The sequence below is a fragment of the Anneissia japonica genome, unplaced genomic scaffold (genome assembly GCF_011630105.1).
Source record: "Anneissia japonica isolate Jap-2015-1 unplaced genomic scaffold, ASM1163010v1 scaffold1302_len1884557_cov193, whole genome shotgun sequence".
Taxonomy (NCBI): Eukaryota; Metazoa; Echinodermata; class Crinoidea; order Comatulida; family Comatulidae; genus Anneissia; species Anneissia japonica.
The window spans coordinates 1,564,371-1,578,738 of NW_022736804.1; the positions used below are offsets into that span (position 1 = coordinate 1,564,371).

At 32.9% G+C, this 14,368-nt stretch overlaps 1 protein-coding gene across 2 annotated transcripts in view; it reads right to left on the minus strand.

Annotated features, from left to right (window-relative positions):
* LOC117116879 (homeobox protein MOX-2-like) overlaps positions 1 to 14,368 on the minus strand; it is a 45,598-nt gene that overhangs the window by 22,499 nt on the left and 8,731 nt on the right. Inside the window, exons 1-2 of one of the 2 annotated variants that reach the window (XM_033260993.1) lie at positions 12,578 to 12,962; positions 5,410 to 5,746 (exon numbers count right to left, since the gene is read on the minus strand). In XM_033260993.1, the coding sequence (XP_033116884.1) occupies positions 5,410 to 5,746; positions 12,578 to 12,670 (430 nt within the window). In that variant the 5' untranslated portion in view covers positions 12,671 to 12,962. Of the gene's footprint in view, positions 1 to 5,409; positions 5,747 to 12,577; positions 12,963 to 14,368 lie in introns of those variants that run through there. The other variant, XM_033260994.1, reaches the window with a different exon arrangement.

Genomic DNA, 14,368 nt, shown 5'->3' on the forward strand with positions numbered 1-14,368 from the left:
GTATATATATGTATAATATATATATATATATATATACTATATAATCAATTAAACTACGAATTGATATATATGTATATATATGTATATGTATATATATATGTATATAAATGTATATGTATAATATATATACGGTATATATATATATATATATATATATATATATATATATATATATTGGCCTATAAACTATAATCAATCAAACTACGAATTGATGAATACAGTATTAACATTAAAAACTATCCTATAGTATCATCCTACGTCATCCTGCCCTACAAGCTACGATGTCTTTGGGGACGTGGGTACGCCATCGGACAGACACTTAACTGTTAGTTTAAAATTTCAGAATTTTGGATATAATATGAAATTTAGCATTTAAAAATCATGGATCCTGAACAGACAGTAAAATGAAAGAGCGAATGACCCAGAAATTCGTAACTTTTATAACGACCCGATACGTTTCTAATTACATGTTAGGCATAGACCAGGTGGAATTTTAAATAAATTGACGGGGTATTTTGGACTGATTCTCATAACTTCACTTCTGACATCACAGATACAGCGGCTGTGTATTACAGGGTGCTTGGTATTAGTTTATCCCCGTGAGTGTTACTTTTGAGGATGCCTTTGTTTTTTCGACTAAAATGATTGACGACGGATGGGCTAAGCCCGGTGCAGGAGTACCACGACCGACAGAACCCAGAGATCGTCTCTCCGCTGACGTTTTAATATATTACTTCGGTGAGCAGAGTACGAGATTTGATTAACTATCATTGGATGTCGAGGGAATTTTATACGGATGTTGGTTCAACGATAAGCTATGCGAACGTTTAGGGACTAATAGAACAGGATGAGGAATCCTATATAAACGCTCCGTAGCCGCTCCATAAATCATCTACCCAATAGCGACCCAACTATGAAATATCAAATTTGTCTGTCAACAATTGAAATCGCTCGTTAAAACTTAATTAGTGAGTGTAAGTTTTTGGCCGACTTGTCCTCGGAGATAAGAAACAAAAAAGCACAACAAAGGGAAAAACAAAAATATCTGAACATTGTGACGCGCAGGTTTTGCATTGTAGTAAACAAGGTGACTGGTGAACTGTAAACATACACATAATTTTTTCAACAATCTAAAACCAGCTAACTAAATCAAAAGCAAGCTGCGGTCCATATCAATATGATTTAAAATAAGCAAAAAAGCGACATCTACGACGTGGATGCTGTAATCCTATTCAATTAAAGAAGTAATTGCAAACTTATAATATAGGTGTCTACAATATGACTTAATCTCAGCATTCCTTTTCTCTTTCAATTAATGTTGCCATGGGTAAATTGGTAATCTATCCATGATGTATATAGTGCTGACTATGATTAATATGCGGCGGTGGTGGTTTGCTTACTGAGGAACCCTAAGTTTCGGGTCGGTCAGTGTCTCATTGTCATGGTTTGACAACAACCGCAGTGAACAGCGAGAAAGAGGGTAAATCAATCATAGCTCTAATGGGGGAGGGGGAATCAATCGCAAAATTAACACAATCTACTCATGGAAATTCATAATAAATAGGTTGTTACGGATATGAAAGAGCGCAATAATCCACAGACAATCATCATTAATAAGCAACAGCCTACATTTGTCATGGCTTAAGATCCACATAAACCTATAAAGATCATGTCGAAACACGGCAACAAGACCTAACAGACTAAACGCATCTAAGCTTGCGATTTCCTAGTATAGTACTAGTAAAGTTTCCTTTTTTACATGAGTTCTGAAAAACCACAATGCGTGGGGATTAACAGAGCAAACGGTGGACAAGGGAAGTCAATTGAAACAAAAAGTTTCCATCACCACAACGGAAGCCGGTTTGCATTTTTTATGTCACACTACGTTTTTTAAAGCAAGCATCTCCTTGGAAGCAATGTTATAGTATGTTTAAATTGAAATCAGAACAATGATCTCTACCGATAGCAGAAGTGTAGGTCTACTCGTAAAATTCAAATTTTAAATAGACACCATAACAGAAAAACAAATAAATACATAAAACGCAAATTAAGTATTGATATCGGGTTAAATTAAGAACGGGATTAAATCGAGGAGAAAATGGTAAACTACCGTGTATATCTGTCTCTTATACACATCTAGATGTGTATAAGAGACAGGTATAATACATATATATAGGCCTATATATAATTATATATATATATAGTCGAATCCAATATATTATATATAGGCCTATATATATATATATATATTGTATATATATATATATATATATATATATATATCTTGATTGTTTATTAATGCATATTGACCCAACGACCATTGTTAACATGAAGAACTCTGTTGCTTTACTTTTTGACAGTTTTTATGTAATGCGTATGTTGCAATTGTAAATTTGAGGTTTCGAACAAAATAAATAATATGATTACTTTTATGTTTAGAGAAAATGACGTGGGTCATAAAAAAAAAAAACTTAATGCAAATAAAGAAGGCCTTGTCTTTAAATATACCCAATAAACGTAGGCAATATAATATTTATATTAAAGTGTAAAATCCGGGATATCAAAATTACCGTGCATATTTTATAACTTGAAAATAATTATATATTTATTGGATTTAAAAGTGACAAAGAACTTCCTATATTACACACTTTTTTTCGAATACAATTTAAAGTTTTATATCGACTCTTCCGTATTTATTAATGCTCAATAAACTTTGATGAATATCGATAATGGTGATGCTCCAAATACAATAATTACACAGTGTGAAGTTACAGGTTGTTAATTAGCTTATGAATAACCCTATAATAATATTTTAGGCCTTCTTCGTCACCATTATTACCATCACCATAATGTCGCCCTATTTAGATTTTGTTCTGAAAGGTATAGTCTGTATACTTTGTTGAACCAATAATATAATTTTTAATATTTTAAACTGCTTAGGCCAATTTTTTATACTTAAATAATATACAGTATTGACTTTGAATTCAAAATTTAAACAAGAAAACATTTTCTTACAAAAAAAATAAACACTGAAAAGAAAGGTATATTATTTCATAACACTTTTGTTGGTGGGAAATCAAATTAAGAGTGTTTCATGTACAAGTCTGCATGTCATCGAAAACATCTTTGTTTCGACCTGTTGTTAAATTTATAGATCTTTCTAACACTAAATGTTTTGATTAATTTTGGGTGGGTGCGGTGAGGGTAGGGGGTTGCAGTCTGCAAACAGCATTTAGTTGTTTAGACAAGAAAAAGCATAAAAGTTTTTAACGAAATATTTCATCATTAATTACTAAATTATTAATTATTATTATTGTTAGTGTTGCAAGTTATTACTTGCTTAATCGCTCAGGCCACAGGTGATAAGTGGGGTATATGCGTAAAGTGATCAATTTTAACGTCCGCTCGAAATTAGTCCAAGGTAAAGGGCCAATAAATAAATGCGATTTTCACAGGTTTACGAGTGAGATACCGTCACGGATGTACGGCAATTAGCCAGAGAGGAAGGCCCAAAAACTGGCAGATAGGCCTACAACCGCTCGCTGGGGACTACCTATTCGTTTTTTTGCTCATCTAATGGTCGGTGAGGCCTTGTATAGTAAACTTTTATTGCATTATCACGGGCTAGAATTAGTTCCCGGGGTATTCATTTGTTTCTGGCAGGACCTCGTAAGATGAGTTATTACGCGTAATTACGCGAAACAATAGCATTTGAGTAAATTACGTGGTACATAAAACATGATAAAACTAAAAGCTTCCAGAAATTCAGGGAGAAACTTATCTAATCACTAATCTACGACATTGGATGGAATGAATAATTGCAACATGAATGAATGATTTGCCAGTTGCCTTTATGGAAATTGAAGAGTTATTGATGATGATAATGACAATGATGATTAGGTTATGCTAAGAGTATAATGTAATGATTTGCAAAATGATCAATGGTTGCAAAGACATAATTATAAAATACAAAAAATGAAATTATTTTGTATCAACACAAAATATGAAAATAACTGAAATATCTGACGAAATATAAAAAAATATAAATTTTAAAAAAAGGACTAATTATAATTTACTGTATACAGTAATTAATAATCTATAATATTAATAATATTATTATTTTATTTTATACTGTATTTATAATTATAATATTCATTTAACGACGGTTGTGATTACGAAAACAAAGTATAAAAGGAAGAGGAAACATACACGTTATCCAAGGTAATTAATTTAGTGGTACAGTAACGGTATTTTATGCTACCGGTATATTATCAAGTGTCCAGCAGGTGTAAAGTTAAAAGTGCGGGCTACTTGCTAAAAGTACTAAAACATGAAGACACCGGCATCAAAACGAAAGGAAGTACTTTATGCAGGTGTAGATGTCTTGCTTTAGGCCTAGTTAAATATAACATGCTAGAGCGAATTTCAAAGCCAATGCGCCGGTGAGTAAGGGGTCATTTGGTGTTCAGCATTGGGCATGCCCCCTATCATGGGCATTACACTTTTGATTGACTCCGCTTTTATCTTATCTCTACCTTAGCACTGAGGGTACCAAGGACCTTTACTTCCAACAAAAGGAATGGGATCATTGTATACTCGCTGAAGTACTTCCGCTGGACAAATTTGTCCTCATCGATGCGTGCCCTAGTTATTGCAGCGCGCGTTTAGGATACACACTCAAAATAGTGTCCAAAGGGCAATAGGGATGGAGTAGGGTCGATGTTACGGCATATTTAGAAGATGGAAAAATTATTACATTCTTTAAATTTTTTAAGTTAATAAACGCGCACGATCAGGATGAAAAATCGGGAATGTATATATGGGGAGTCGGTAGCGTCGGCGTTGTATAACTTTACCGGTATCTTAGGGTTCTGGCGGATTAATATGAATGGGTTCAGGGTGTTTCTTCGATCCCAGTTGGACCATCGTTGATGAAGAATGCGCCTAATGACTAGTGGGGTTCATGAACCTTATGCTGAAACTGTCAATACGACACACTTTTCTACCAACTAACATGTAATATTCTGCGATTGCGGAACACTTCATTTAAATTAACATTTATTAAATTTCCTGTAACTAATTTTGAGAATAGAAACAACATATCCCTGGTGCAGTTTTGTAAAACAATTCATAAAACGCTACCTGTGGGGCGGGGGAAGTAAAGAACATTCAATATTTTGACTTAATTGAGAACATTGTATAGGCCTATTTAAAGTTTTTGATTAATATGAAAAAACAAGAAGATTTTTATGATGAATCTTTCAAATTAGAAATAAGAATATTACAGTATATAATAAATGATGAGATCATAATACTGTAGTGCATAAAAGACAAGCATACAATAAAACAAAATCTGAAATTATGTAACAACAATCAACAATGCTGTATACGATTTGCATCTTTACTTACCGTTTAATTTAGTCGGCGACGCCGCACCGTCACTGTCGATTCCCCCGCTCGGACTCGTCGAAACCGATAAGTCATCAACATCCTGGTGTACGGAGTCTACGTCCCTTGCCTTACTGCTCTCTAACGGAGGGGGTGACGACATGTATTCATTGCTGTGAATAGGATGGCACAAACCCATACCTGGTAGTATGCCCGTGTGTGCGGTGACGGTGTGTGCTGTGGTTCCTGTGGGCATACTGCTCGCTATACCCCAGTCCGGTTGGTATTGCATGGAGGTCTGTACGTGATGAGGACTGTAGGACATTGCCGATATATGGTGCATCCCACCCATTGCTCTCTAAGGAATAATTTGAAATTAATATCAATTAATAAAAATATTGAATTTAAGATCCATATTGATCCATTTTTGTCTTTTATAGCAAAATATAAAATAACAACAACATATCGTATTTAAACCCATATACTGTACCGCATGTTGGTAGCACTAATATAATTACACAAAAACAATACTGAAAAAAATTGAGAAAATATAATGGAGAAAATAAATAGGCCCCTAATTAATATTTTTAATAATAATAAAAATAAATATATTGATTATTCATAATTTTAATCAATACTGCTGATAAACTGAAGTACTACTGTATATAAAGAATTTGAAATGTGATAAGATAAATGTAACTTCGTTCAAATTATAACTGGAAAACTCTAATTTCTAAGTTTTCATCTGATTACATTATAAAATCAAAATAGATGTGTATCAAAATAATTCAGCTGGTGCCTAAGAAGTTTCTTGACAGTAGAGTAGTTTATTTTGAGTAATTCTGCCCGCCGTCAACTTTCATATTTTAATAATAACAATAATTGTCAATGTATATTTTCTTGTGCTTTTATAATTTCATGGTGTTTTTAGATCTACCGGTTTTCCCAGATAGACCGAAATGTTTCTGAAATCAACATCTAGCAAAAATACGTATCGTTAATCAGATATATCTAAAATATCTGATTTACTGCAAGGATAATGTGAAAATGTCACACTAGAGATGCAACAAATGTGTAACTAATAATACGTCATCAATTCCATGGTTAAACTACTAAAACTACTCTATCGACTATCAATCAAAAACAGTATCCTGGCCTACTTAATTAAGTTCATGTTAATTATACGGGTTTCAAGCACAATTATCACGACTAAATTTTAAATGGTTAATTGTTATATTCAAAAATCTGATATTGCATTCAAGATAAGATATAGGATATTTTACATTGAAAATCATTGAGGGATTTTCAAAAAAACATTGATTAAATTACAGCAATTGAGAAGGAAAGGGTACAATATCTGACAGAATCTACAACATAATAACGTACTATGTTAAAGTGCAAAGTTCGTTATAACATAAACTAATTACAGTAACAATTCCCACGATACTAAACCGATTCGTTGTTCTCTTTATTGTGACATGCAAATACATTTTCAGAGTAATTGGCTCCAACACAACTCCCAAGTAAAGTAACATTAAATAAATAAAAAAAAATCAACCAAAAAAAGTGCTCATGACCCGATCCAATCAGGCCTTTAAAAACATAGTTAATTATTTACAGGAATCAGAGAGAAGCATATCTGGTGGCGTCGCTATAAATTTTAATGCCAAACGACTGTGTGTCAGTCATGTCTCGCGTCCTTACTGTGCCAGCCATGCTTTGCTAGGCCTAGATATAATTCAAAAAGATTTATGTTGTTTCTACACTAGTCTGGGTCTATTATTATATTGGAGTAATTTCCTGTGAGTTTTGATTACTGGGAACGGTGTTCCCTTTCTGAGAACGGTGTTTAATTACTGGGATCTGTGGCGTCCCAGCCCTGATTGGTTTTATTTATTTAATTATTGAATTTTATTTCAACAATATTTTGTGAGGGTGGGATGGGCTGAGTTTCTGTAATTACTCCTTTTTTCTTTTAGATTAAATTCATTCGCGGACCATACTCCAAATATTTAGTAGCACTGTCAATCTAAGGCTTCATATTTTTTTGCCGTTCGTCTTACAGTAGTGTAGTCTACAACATGTAGTATGCTAACTGTACACCGGAAGTATAATCAGTAAACTTCAGCCTAAACTTCTGAAATCATTAATTTCCAGAAATATATATGGCATATGAACCCGTCTTCGCATTTGTAATTCTGAAGCAGATCATCCCTTTACGTTTTTTTTCTAGTTATGCTACTGGATATGCACCAAGAAATCAATAGCCATCATAATCAATAATTATGAGGTTTTCATCATATTTTGGATAAAGGCTAAAAATGATTATTTTTTATGTAATCATTGGGCTTTCTTTTTTAATGTCAACACGCCTGTTGTATTATGTAACGTTTAATACAGTACTGTATAGAGTATCAAACAACTGCATCTTGCTCCCGATTGGCAACATTCACAGTGTGTCTATATTATTTTTTATTACAGTACTTATATAAGTCTCCCTCTAATCAATGACCCCTCCAATTAAAGACCACTTTTCTGTGGTCCTAAATTAACAAATATCTTTTATCGAAGCTGCTAAAGACTATGGAAACCCCGGTCTCAAGCGTGGTCTTTAATTGGAGGGAGACCTGGTAATAATATCAGATTAAAACGGGATAGATATACTGTAGGCCTAATCGTTAAATAATAGCTTTCTTTTTATCGGGATGAAATTAAATAATTCTTTTTTTAAACATATTTCATTCAAATTAATTGTAATAAGCCGAGATGTGTGGCTGGTCTTTATCCTGAATGCAAAACAAAGTGATAAAAATTGATTTTAAAAAAATACAATATTGAATGATATAATAATAACGTGAGAGACATGCAACAATCAAAATATTATGCTACGCCTGAAAGAAGTACAGCAATACCCTCAACAATACTAAAATATACGAAAGGCGTATACTTGTTTCCAAAACACAATTACCATGTTAAGTGTTTAATTACAACAACACTTAAACCGTGTAATACCTAACAATGGTTTTACATTGTTATCTGTTATCGCACGGCGTTATGCGCTCATATCTGACCACGTGTATATGAATGGAGTTGTGTCGGGGAAGATGACTCAGAACCTATAATACAATGTTGTCGATTTATGTAAAGGAAAACCGCAATTTTTCTGATGAAAAATACGGTAGAAATTACAATTATAAATAAATAAAACAGCTATGAATAATTCGTATCTCTGATCAGGTTCTAAAGGTAGAGAAGATTTATATTATTTTTTTTACCAATTTGCAAAATGCAATCATATTCTGAAATTAATAATGGTTATTAGAATTTCATATCATATATTAACGATTGTAAATATTACTTATTTTTTATATATCATTATATAGCTTATTAATATAATTAATGTTTTCATTTTAAATATTATAATTTATATTATCATAATTAAAAAGTATTTAAAAATATGGAAATAAAAATAATTAAAAATACTTTCAATAATTCTTTTAGCTATGTTTTTATTTATTATTGGTATCATAATTATAAGGCGTAATGTTTTTATTATTATTTAATATTATGAACATTATTATTATTGAATATTATCTGTAACCCTAATGATTAGGATAAATAATTATCAAAATTGTAATTAATATCATAAGTATATAAGAATTATAAATACTACTCTTAGCATTGCATTTATCAATCACCCACACTACCGTGTAGGAATTAGTTTTCCATGATAGGATCAAGCTTCATGTCGTACAATGTCCTCAGACAATCGTTACAATGCATCACAGTTTATTGATAAGGAATAGAGAATAATCTTTATCAACAAGTATAATGCTTAAGGCCAAGTAAAACCAAAAATAGTTTCTCGTTCTAATATTTTGAAAAAAAGGAAAATGCGGGCACTTTTTCAACTCTGAAATGGCAAATCCAAGATGGTCGATGGGAAACAGCTACTAATTTCTCATTTTTACCAAGTAGACACATTGAAAGCAAATAAACGAAGCACTAGACATGATTCATACCAATGTATCCCCAACCACGAACCATCGAGAGATGATTTTTACTGATGTAAGTTAGCCAGATTTTTGTAAAATAAAGAAAAACAAATTGGTGAGGCAGAAAAAAAATGGATGCGCGAGAGGACGAGAATCTATTTTTTTTTTGGTCTAATTAAACCTAAAGCTCAAATCACATTAACTTTGTTTACTACATCAGGTGATGTAAACAGCTTCAATTAACACTAAATTAAAACTATATCAACCTGCTTCATAGTAGTACTACAAGTATAACATAGTATTTGTCAGATAATATTTGTTTATTACAATAATAGTATGAATAACGCGTGTTCGCTTAAATCGTTGTTTAATTAGATTCGCGATTTATAAATAAAGTCAATGAAGTGAAATGAACTTTACTTTAATTGGCCCAATGTTTTGGATTGCTAGTAACTCGTTTGTTTGGTCACGTGTATGTACGTAGTTTTTAGTCACATTTAAGTAGGGATAAGTTTCGGATCTGGATATCTCATCTGGTTTTTGAGGAAAATCGATTGACGGATTATCAATTTGAAGAAATTAGGCCAGACAGTCATTTCTCCTCCTCGAGTAAACAAACGAGTGGTCGTACGATGGCTTTTTAATAGTACTGTACGTGTTTCGAATAGTGACACTGGTAGAGTACACTAAATACTGTACTTAGTATTGCTATTATTTAATGAACCTTCTGAAAACTATGACAACTGTACACTGTATAGTGAAATAATGTTGTGATGTCCAGTAATTATTTATTTTTGAGAAGACGTACGCATCCTATTTTTGACATAGCGTGTTCGAATGCGACAAATAAACAAATCATTCTGTGCCTATATATTAAAACCTTATAACATAATATTTTTTTTAAATTATTTAATTTTCAGATCTACCTTTTGTTACATTTCTTTTAATATTAATAATTATTTAGTATTTATCTACTTTAAAAATATTATCTAGTAATAAACAGTGGCTTGCTGTATCTGCAGTGATCATGTGTGCCTATAATTATTTAATATTAGTATATATATACTGTGATAAACTAACAGGCAATTATATATATTATATTTGTTTACAATATGTAAAATTTTATGAAGTTGGTTTTTCATATAAGTAGCAATGCTACGGTAGCTCGGTAGATGGGATCAACCTTAACGGAACTACCCGTATACATGCTAAACCAGCCAGCTGCGCTAAGCAGCAGGACTTCTACGCCGGCGGTCACTGGTACCTCCATTAGCACCATTGCGTTCAGGGACTTTCCTACACCAGCGGAGGAAACGCAGGATTTAAGCTAACCTCTTGGAATAACAGAACCAAAATTTTCGATGAATTTTCAATCTGTGGGACGAAAGAAGCATGCATTTTGATGCATTGCACGCCTAGTGTCACCCGGTAATTTTATTTTAATTAACGACAACCCACTGGTCTATCTCCGGCTCCGGATGAATGAAACCAGAGAGTTGATGAAATCAATAATTTTGTAACTCAAAGTAGTACAGGTTTCACTCCACTATTCTGTGGTAAAAAATTAACAAAAGTCTATCTTTATTATTCTAATTAGAGACCAAAGATGGAAACTCTAGTACCAAAGTGGTCTTTATTTTAACTGAGAGAGAACTGTATGTAGAAACGGTATTTTATCTTTAAGACACGGCAGATAAATAATAATCAATGAAAAAAATTAATAATTTGCAGCATTGTGAGAGTTTAAAGGTTAATCAATGTATTAGGCCATTTCTTTATCCGTTTACTCCATATTTTTTATTGAGAAAATTGAAATCTACTTTGGTAATCTCCTATCCATATACGGTACCGTAGCATTTTCGTGATAACGATAACAATTAACGAATCACTATAGAATCAGACGTTTTTATTTTCTATTCATGACAGTAATTACACGATCGAGGATTTTGTCGCCGTTCTTTACAATTTAAAAACTTTTTATAACAATACAAACCATGATTAACAATAGAAGAATGAATATACAGTACTACAAGTTACAATCAGTAATTTCCAGGTACTTGATTAATCAAAACGAAGCAAAGAAAGAATTAAGGGATTGGCCTAAATGGTAATCCTCATTTTTCTCCTCCTGCTCGTTCTCCTCCACAACATTATCAATTGCCATATCTTGCTCTCGACGTCATGATCATAATTACAATCTGTTTTTATTATTATCCTCTTCCTCCTCCTCATACGTCAACAACACAACAAAGTCAATTACAAATATCATCAATTATCATCACTGAAGTCTTGGCCATTGCCATCGTCATCATATATATCAACATCATCATCATCATCATCATCATCATCATCATCAGCTTCATCTTTATCATTCTCTAGACTCATCATCATAATAATCATCATCATCGTCATCATTATCATCATCATTACTGTTTAGCAACCTATCTTAATTTCGTATGTGATTATTTATATAGATAGGCCTGGTGCCTTGCTTCCAATTCTGAAAAAAGAACCAAATATGCTACTCAAATACACACAACTACAGTTTGAAAACATTTAGGCCTAATGTTTTTTAAAGTGTAGGCCTAGTGCATTACTACTAGAATCAGCTACAGTGTAACATGAACTGAGTTAAGCCTAGCGTTCAGTTCTAACCGATACTCCGCCTCAACAGACTGCCCTGACGAACCCTGTGGAAGCCTAATATTTATTTTTATCACTTTAAGTACTTTTAAACAGGTGGAATGTGCTTGAAGTTAACCTTGTTTCGTTTTGTCGTATTCAGCAAAATTGTGTCTCTCAATAACCTCTGAAACATCCCATTGATTATTATATGGTAACGTTTCTTAAGTAACATTAAGTACTGTAGTAGTTTTTATGCACTACAAAAACACGTAGGCCTATACAATAAACTTATACCAACAAGTCTTTCTAACCTTTCAATAGAAATTCGTTGATAGTGTAACATGAACTAATTATTATGCTATACATGCAAATATCACGGCTCTAATGATAACAAATATAACGATATACGACGAAAAGTTAACGTTACTAGGAACCCCTTAATTGTTTTATAACCTCACTATTTAATAGTGTTGGTAGATTAGATTATAGTCAGGCATAACAGGAATTACTGATTGTAGTTAAACCGTAAGAAATCAAACCATTCTACTATTGTTTAATGGATGACTCACCTGATGGTACGGCGAATGTTGTGCCGATTGTAGAGTTGCTGGATAGTGTAGAACAGGTGCCCCTCCGACACCACCGTAAAGAGGATGTTCCATAGTAAACGTCTTTAACGCGATACTCAACAAGAAGTTAAAGTTCAGTCAGAAAATAATATATAAATAACTTGGCAGTGTCACAGTTTCGCCGTATTCAGAAGTTAACGAAAACTTTAGAGTATATGTAGCAAATTAATTTCCAGACTAATTTCATAAGGTAAAACACTTTGTTACTATACAGAAGATCATGATGATACGATTACCATTGATGGGCCGTTTGGCGTGTCAATAAGTCAGTCATTCAATGGCCTAACTCACTATTACTCCAAGACATACAAGTTTTGATAAACACTCGAGGCAGTGTCACCCATAAGAACAGGTTAGCACCAATGCGCAAGCGCGGTATCACACAATGCGCATGCTCAATTACATTTACTGATTCAAGTCACGCGGTCAAGTTAAAAAATTGGATTCGCTTCAATGTACACACAACTTGTTAGGGAAACGACTACTGTACTGTATAATATAGAAATACAAGCCACTATGGGCATAAACAAAAGATCATTCCTTTGTTCACTAAAATTTACCTCGTAAGTTTTTGAGAAATCAGCACTCGTGTTACACCTAAAACTTAGATTAAATAGTTGTAAAGAAGAAATTATTAAATTAAAATGTTGGTACAGATGCTTTTACTCTACTTATAAAAAGAAAACAAACCATTTAAAAAAAAGGATATATTTTACATTATGGGACATTTTTACCGATCGAAGCGGAAACAATAATTAAAAAAAAATATATCTAATCACACTTAACTGTAGGCCTACTTGATACCAATGGTGAGATATTTCCTATCGTAATGAAAACAATACGAATTTCAGTTCTGACATCGAAACGAATTAAGTCATATATTTAACTCATTCATTAGATAAAACATCCGGGTACTTTATTCACCAATAAGCTATTTTATATTAGTAAGATATTTTCTATTATTTTCTTTGAGTACTGTACTGAATAAAAAAAGTTTGAATTGTTGTTACTCAAAAGTCAACTCAAGAATGAGTTCAAGCATGGAGGTATTGTAAGGACAGGCCTATAAATACTGTCTACGTTAAAATCTGAATCAAATTATCAAAATATCAATAAGAATAATAATAGTTATAATGACGTTATTTTAAACCATCAGCATGTGTTTTGTTTTTGTTCTGTTCTGGGCATGCAAGCAATTTGAAAATTGACATATTATATATATATATATATATATATATATATAATTAAAACGGAACAGTAGAGAAAATCCGATCAGAATGACAAAATAAACTAAGCATCCACTGGAAGGAATCCCAATATCTGCAGACGGATCCGTTTCGGCCTTCCAGGCCTCATCAGTGCAGCTAGGGTATAGACCCAAACGAAACGTACGACCAGCTTAGGTAGGGCCCAAACTAGTCCCACGACCACTAATGACTACAGAGCCAAACCAAGGCAATATATATACATAGCCCAGGGAATGCAAATAGTGGAATACAAGCTAAGTGGCTCGGTTCCAGTAGATACAGAAAATATTTTGTCACTCTTAACGCGTCCTACAAAATTCTTACGAAACAGCTAGTCCGTGAATTTGTGAACAAGATTGGAGATCTAAAGATGCAATCTCTACCGTGCATCAGTGGCGGCCCGCTGGATCTCAATAGAGATTCTTTAATAATATATAAATTTTGAAAGGCAAATGGGAAAAACCCATTAAACAGCAAACGGCCA